This window comes from Pseudonaja textilis, chromosome 9 (genome assembly GCF_049901715.1).
Source record: "Pseudonaja textilis isolate UNSWEBS1 chromosome 9, rPseTex1.2, whole genome shotgun sequence".
In the NCBI taxonomy this organism is placed as follows: Eukaryota; Metazoa; Chordata; class Lepidosauria; order Squamata; family Elapidae; genus Pseudonaja; species Pseudonaja textilis.
Genome location: NC_141998.1, coordinates 6,348,137 through 6,355,816, shown reverse-complemented (window position 1 = coordinate 6,355,816; position 7,680 = coordinate 6,348,137). Strand labels below are relative to the sequence as shown.

At 44.2% G+C, this 7,680-nt stretch overlaps 1 protein-coding gene across 3 annotated transcripts in view; it reads right to left on the bottom strand.

Annotated features, from left to right (window-relative positions):
• RHOBTB2 (Rho related BTB domain containing 2) overlaps nucleotides 1-7,680 on the bottom strand; it is a 43,290-nt gene continuing 35,610 nt past the window's right edge. For all 3 annotated transcript variants that reach the window (XM_026714879.2, XM_087938861.1, XM_026714881.2), the window contains 5 exons: nucleotides 5,555-5,673; nucleotides 5,046-5,196; nucleotides 4,585-4,673; nucleotides 2,904-3,009; nucleotides 1-1,390 (listed from right to left, as the gene is read on the bottom strand). In XM_026714879.2, coding sequence (XP_026570664.1) covers nucleotides 1,164-1,390; nucleotides 2,904-3,009; nucleotides 4,585-4,673; nucleotides 5,046-5,196; nucleotides 5,555-5,673 — 692 coding nt within the window. In that variant the 3' untranslated portion in view covers nucleotides 1-1,163. The remainder of the gene's footprint in view (nucleotides 1,391-2,903; nucleotides 3,010-4,584; nucleotides 4,674-5,045; nucleotides 5,197-5,554; nucleotides 5,674-7,680) is intronic.

Genomic DNA, 7,680 nt, shown 5'->3' with positions numbered 1-7,680 from the left:
TTTAAAATACCATTTATTACAACAGAACCTTCCACACTAAAATCCAAGATGTGTATTGGTTGGTGTTTCATTTTCATTAAAACAGCACATTAACTGCTGGGGTCTGTGTGTGTGTGTGTGTGTGTGAGGGGGTGGGTTATACTCTCTTGTACACAGTGCATCCTCAAGCATTATGGCGGGCAATTCTCTTCCTCCTATTTTTCTCCTAATCCGCCATGTTTGATCAGGCTTGTAGATTGTGTTGCAAAATTAAGGGGGGAAAGTGGGGGAGGGAGCAGCAGCTTCCCAGCCTTGCCAAGCTGGGTTTTTTTTCCCCTATTCTAGGGTCATTTCCTCCCCCCCCTTGCCCTTGAACCCCCATGGGAGGGTCTCTGCTTCTCTTAGCCATTGTCTCCTCCATAGGGGTGTCTGCTTTTCAGGAGCAGAGAGACCCCAGCTGTTTGCTGTCAGGATACATGCCTTGCTCAAAGCAAAACATCTAGAGATAAGTGCCTGGGTAGTCATTAAGTGCAACCAAAATGAAGTGGCCCTTTGACCATCGGGAAGGAAACCCAGAAGGAAAAAAAACAAAACAAAAGTCCTGGGTCACGCAGCATCTGTAGCAGCTTGAAATGTATAAGGTGCAGAGGATGGTCGATGTGAGATACGTAATACTTTTCTATTTTTAAGAAAACTTTTTCTTTTTTCTTTTGAAAAGGGGAAAATTAAAAAAAAAATAACACAGAAGGGCTCCATCTTTCTTGGAGTAATTGTTTTCCCCCCATATATATATATAATTAAAAAAAAAAAACCAAAACGTTCGCCCCCTCCAGCATTTCTGCAAAAGGGAGGTGCAGTCCCGCGAGATGAGTTGAGCCTCTTGGAAAGAAAACGGAGCCGCTTTCCGTTCCACTGGTTGGTGGCCTCCAACTGCTGTGCTTCTAGACTTAGCCAAGGCAGGAAGGGAGGCCACCCAGAGCTCTGGATGAGATGGTTGGATAATTCTGGCTCCTGAGTTGCTCTCCTTCGGAGGTTTTTCCTCATCAGCCTCTCAGGGATATTCATGCTTGATTTTCTCCGCTGAAAGGCCTCGGCCTGTGGCCTCTCGCCACGCCTTGGGGATGCCAGGCGCCAGTCGGCTCCCTCCTTCTCACAGCCATCGAAGCAGATAGGCAGTGCAGCCCTCAAACCACAGCAGAGGAAGAGGAGGAGGAGGAAGAGGAGGAGGAAGCTGTGGCTGCCGATGAGGAAGGGGAAGAGGCATTCCAGAAGAGCCACCGTCTCTTCGGCTGCCTTTTCTGATGGAGGTAGTCTTCCTTCTCGCGCTCTTTCCTGGCTCTCTGGAAGTGATCCTCTTCCTTGAGGTACCAAACGGGGGGCCACCGATGCTTCTCAAAATAATCCTGATTTTCTGCAGGGAAAAATGAAGAGAAATTAAGAACCTCAGCCCGATGTTTTGAGTTCTTCTGCTTCTTGTTTCTAAAATACTCATACAAATGTTTTCTTTTTTCTTTTTGTTTACAGCCGGTTGCAATATAAAAAAGACCGCCCCACGGCAGTTTGCAAATTAAAATAAAACCAACCATGTAGTGATATATCCCATGCGTGTCTTGCATGCCCACCTACATATTCCATAGGCTACGAGCAAAGCGTTGCATATTTGCGAAATGCAATCGTGGAAAGGAAACTTAAAATAGGGGTAGCCAGTTTAGCCAGCCCAAGAACTGCATTTGACTTTTGGAGACATAAATTGATGTTAAGAGCAAAGATGGGGAGCAGCTCAGAGAATCAAGAAGGGAAGAATCCAGTTCTTTAATTGACAGGTGGCTGAGAAGCAGCCGTAACTTCTCAGATTGTCCTTTTTTGAGATTATTATTATTATTTTCCTCTGGATTTCAAAAGGGATAAAGATCAGGTGCAGCAAGCAGCTGCAGAGACGACGAGAATGGCCCCAAAAATCTTGCAAAAAATGGTAGAGTCATCTTGATGATCTACACCAGGGGTGTCAAACTCAAGGCCTGTGGGCTGGATCTGGTCCACAGGGTGCTTAGATCTGGAAATGGAGAAGGACTGGTCCATGGTCCCCTTCTGCCAGCAAAAGTGGAGCTCTGTTTTCGCTGGCAGAGGGTTGCAGGAGGCCGTCGTGGCCAAAAACAGAGCCCGCACGGGCCATGCATGGCCCTCCCAGGCTCAGTTTTCACTGGCAGAGTCCTACCAAAACAAACGTCTAGCAAAAGTGGCATTGGATCTCAAGGCAAGGAGGCATCGAGACATATTTCCCCGTTTGCATTTGAGCATCCAAGAAGGGACAGGGGAGGAGAAAGGGAAAGAGGAGAGACAAAGAAAAAGAAGGGAAGATGGGAAGAGAGCAAGGGAGGGAAAAAGAAAGAAAGAAGGGAAGTGTCAACCTCCAAGATTCTGTCTTCTGCTTGACTCTTTCTGGCTGCCATAGAAATGGGGGCGGGGGAATAATTGGGCCTTGTGGGAGGGGAGGGTGCTGAAGGTGAAGCCACACCTGACAGGAAGGGAGCAAGGGAGGAAAAAAGAAGGGAAGAAGGGAAGGAAGAAGAAAGGAGAAGGAAGGGGGAAGGAAAGAGAAGGAAGGAAGGAAGGAAGGAAGGAAGGAAGGAAGGAAGGAAGGAAGGAAGGAAGGAAGGAAGGAAGGAAGGAAGGAAGGAAGGAAGATAGATTATGAGGAGGGTGGGTCAATCCCTCCAGCCCTGCCCAGGCCACCACAGGTGCCCCCCCCAACATGAGTGACCTCAAGCTGCCACGCCCACCCTGGCCTCACCTACCTGCCCCCGGAGGCCAAACACAACCCTGATGTGACCCTCAATGAAATCAAGTTTGACACCCCCGATCTACACAACTCCTTTGCCTAAAAGGAAAGCAGCCTCCATCATTTTACAAACTCACACACCCACCTGCTGACATTGCTTTCATTTCCCGAGGAAACTTGCGACAGATATTGTTGTAGTTGGTGCAGATATGGTGGAGGCACCAATCGGCAAGCTGGTAGGCACCATGGAACTGGGGAAGAGAAAAGACAGGCTGGCATGAGTCACAAATGTTATTTGCATTTAGCCAGGAAAGCTATACAGGGAGTCCTTGACTTACAAACATCTATTTAATGGCTGTTCAACGTTAACAATAACATTGAAAAAAGTGACATAATTTTTTTTACACTTATGACACATCATCCTTATAATCATATGAGTAAAATTGGGACATTTAGCAACTGGCATGTATTTAGACTTGTTCTGCAGACCTTTTGAGTCAACTCTTCCTTTGAAAAGGAAGAGAGACTCAAATCGGTCTAATGCAGGAGTGGGCACCTATGGCAATTTTATGACCTGTGAGCCATGCTGGCTCAGGAATTCTCAGGTACAGGACAATAAAAACAAGGACAAACAGGCTGAAAAACAGCTTCTATCCCAGGGCAGTAGCTCTGTTGAATTCTACTGTATAGTGCAGTGCTGGTGCGGTGTTGGGGGTTTTCGGTTCAATGTGTAGAGTGTGAAGGATGTGTGTCTGTATTTATTTTCATGGTCATGATGTGCACTGAAGATGATGTTTGATTTCATTGTACAAGGTGCGATGACAATAAACTAAACTAAACTAAACTGGGAAGTGAAGTCCACAGATTATAAAGTTGACATAGTTGACAACTCCACCAGGCTATAAGGCAAGAAACTGTGAGTTCTAGTCCTGCCTAGAAACTAGTTGGTTCAAAACCAGCTGGTTGACTTTGGGCTAGTGTCTCTCTCTCTCTCTCTCTCTCTCTCTCTCTCTCTCTCTCTCTCTCTCTCTCTCTCTCGTTGCTGCGTGGCAAATAGAAGGAGGAAGGAGTGTTGGATATGCTCACCGCCTTCTGCTATTTCAAAAAAATAATAAAGGCGGGATATAAATACATAAATAAAAGTAAATAAATAAAAAGAAGGCTCTCATCCAAGTCAATGCAGAAGCATTGAGCTTCACAAAACATCAGATAAGTATCAGATTTTGCCCAGAAAGATTCCAAAACAAGGACAACCAAATAATGCCAAAACAATATCACACCAAAACAAAGAAGTTCCCAGCCCCACATGTCATCACTCAGCTGAACACCTAATTCCCACAGCATTGTCTAATGCCTAAAGATATTCACCCATGCAGTCGGGCTATATTGCTATTATCCTTCTCATGTTCTCATCTTTCCTACTACCATCTCCTATTGGTATCTTATGATTTATGACTTGTTTGTATCCTATGATTTATTATTGTTATGATATATGATCTCATGACTTGTTGGTATGCACTGGGAGCTTATGCACCAGACACAAATTCCTTTTGCGACCAATCACATTTGTCCAATAAAGAATATTCCTATGTTCTCATTTGTCTACGGAGATTCTCAATCATCCTGGTTCTCCCAAAAGTGTTTTTTTTTTTTAAGAGGCAACTGGACTTTCTGGTTTTTCTTTGAAGACATTTCACTTCTCATCCAAGAAGCTTCTTCAGCTCTGACTGGATGGTGGAGAATGGAATATATATATTCCTATTCCTATATAACAATATTTCAAAACAAGGAGAATTTTGGGTTGACTCTAAGTAAGTTGTTCATACCTGAGCCAGCTCCAGGAACACAAGAACATCGCCATCTATATCCACTAACATCTGTGTTGCTTCCATCAAACCAGACACAGTGAACTGTTCTGCGAAACAATAAAAATATAAAATACAATCAGTTGGTTCATTGTGTGGCCCACAAAGAAGATTTAAATTTCTGTCTTGCCAATAACAAACCAACTGAGTTATTGGTGGTCTAAGAATAATAATCTGAGAAATGGTATCATGTATTGTCTTTTTTAAAAAAAAAAATAATAATCCCATTCACTGAAAACTGAGATGAATAAAAAGGCACACAGAAACTTTTCACACTTAGAGTGCGTCCAAAATGGACAATCAAAAATAAATACGATGTTTATTTCTGATATTTGGTGTTTATTTCCTATGTTTGGCATTTGAAACGACTCATCGTTTCATAGATGGGAAAAGAGACAGCGCAACGTGGTTCTTAGAGTTACCTGTGAGTGCAACCAGGTGTGGCAGACACAAGCGGTTGGCCAAGATGATGAGCTTCATGTAATCAAGGTCTGAAGAAGAATAAAACTGGCCAGTATACAGGTACTCAAGCACGGCTCGCATGCAACTCTTACTGGTGTATGGTAGCACTACCTGCAATGATGAGGATAGCAAGGGGTTAAATCTGTACCATTTTCAGGTGCAACCACCAACCAACTGTGAGTTCTAGTCCTGCCTTAGGCATGAAAACCAGCTGGGCGACTTTGAGCCAATCACCAGGAGATGATTTGCTTTGGCCATGAAAACTGGCTGGATGACTTTGGGCCAGTGATTCTCAGCCCAACTCACCTCACAGGGTTGTGGTTGTTGTGGGCACAAGAGGAGGAGGGGGAGGAAGAGGAGGAATATTATGTACTGTATGTTCACCATCTTGAGTTACGTATAAAGGCAGGCAAATTAAATAAACACATAAATAAATTTACTTCTCAGTCCATGCTCAAGGTTGTCTCACCTCCTGAGTTGAGCTCTCAACAAATGGACCCCCAAACATGGCAGCCATCCAGTCACAACTGGAGATCAGCAAGGGCTTGTGGGCACTGATAGCACCATCATCCAGTATAAAAGTGACATCTGCGAAGAAGGAGAACATGCTAAGCACATTGCTTACATAATAGTTACGCGTCTGTCACGCTGGAAACAGAGGTCTAGATCAGGAGTCTCCAACTCTGGCAACTTTAAACCTGGAGGACTTCAACTCCCAGAATTCCTCACCCAGCATAATCTAGACCCCCACTGGTCTAGATTATGCCTATTTCAAAAAAACTTGCCAAGCCTGGCTTAAGAATGACAAAGAGGCTTTTGTCCGTTCAAATATGGCTAGCTGAAATTTCTGAAGGCTGTAATTTCCTAGCACTGGAAGTTTAGGTGAGTAAACCAACAAGCCATGAATACAAATCCATCTGTGGTGACAGCATTATGCTCCAATTGAAACTACGTTCCAGATTGGTGCTCTTTCTATCAACTCTATGATTTTAGACTAACATGCAGCCCAGTCAGAGTGTGTGATACACTCACTTCATTATTTCACACCAAGGCAGGAAACCTGGACCCTCAGACCAAAACTATCTTCGGGTAGCCTTCGACTTCTGTGATCACCATTAAGCCCCAAATTTCCACTGCTAAGCAAGGTGGTTGTTAAGTGAGTTTTTTGCCTCATTTTGCAACCATGGGTGTCATGAGGGTCAATGGCTATTAGGCTTGATGGCTATATGATTTTCTCTGAAGGCCATCTGGCAAGGAACCAGTGAACTCTCTTGTCCAGTTGGGTGGCCACTGTGAGAAGAGATTGTGAGACCAAAAGAGCCACTAAAGTTTGTATGTTAGATTCTCATGTTCTCATCCCTGAAGCTGGCTGAGGAATTCTGGGAGTTGAAGTCCACAAGACTTAAAGTTGCCAAGGTTGGAGACCCCTGGCCTGGCCTAAAGCATCTCCAAAGATGCTTTTATTTTAAAGGCCACTGGACTTTTTGAGGCTAAAGGCAACTCCCATCCACCCCCCTTTTGCTTCTCATTCAAGAAGCTTCTTCAACCCTAACCACCTGGTTACCATCTACCAACCAGCTGGTTAGAACCGAAGAAGCTCTTTGAATGAGAAGTGAAACATCTTAAAGAAACATTTTAAAAAGTCCAGTTGCTTTTAAAATAAAAGCACCTTTGGGATACCATGACCTGGAAGAATGGGAGCCTCCACAGATGTTTACCCCAAAGTAGTGTTTTTTTAACCTTGCCAGATTTTAAGCTATGTAGGCTTCAACTTGCTGGCTGAGGAATTCTGGGGATTGGAAGTTAATATATCTTAAAATTGCCAAACTTATCCTAAAGGCACAACCCAAAAGCTACAGACACTCTGTTTTATGATTGTTCCACCCACAACAGGGACAGGGATAATCAAGATGAGCATGTTTGGCAACAGCTGGATACGGAGGATAAAAATAGGAGAGCACTGCATGCTGCAGAATGATTTTATGAAACCCAGATGCCACATTAAACACCGCTGTTAAACCAGTGTTCGCCGAGATGCCTGGAATAGTGAAACAGCCGGCCCTCTTGTCTGACAGCAGGCTTCCGTATTCCTTCTGAAGAGGTAGAAGGAACACTGGATACATATGTACCAAGCGATAAGGTGCTAAACCTTATTCAAATTCTCCCACTTGGAGATTGGATAAGATTTCAAACTCACATCGGAACCGGGGCTCCTATGCCTACGTAAATCCAGACGAAAGAGAACAGAATGGCAGAACTGGGGGTGGAATGAAAAGGGGGATCCGCCTACAATCTCTATGTAGCCACAAGAGAAAGAATCCCAACTCCTTCTGAGTGCCATTGACCCTTATCCCATGGTGGGATTCAGCCAGTTCACACCAGTTTGGGGAGAACCGGTTGCTAACTTTCTGAGCAGATTGGTGAACTGGTTGTTGGAAGAAATCATTATGGGTTGTTAAATTATTTGAATCCCACCACTGCCCTTATCTAACTCTAAGCAGATGCCAACCCTTAATTGAGAAGTTTCCTGTGCATGGGCTTTTAGCAATATATCAGTTTAATTGAACCTTTATGTATGGATCCGGTCTTTTGTGC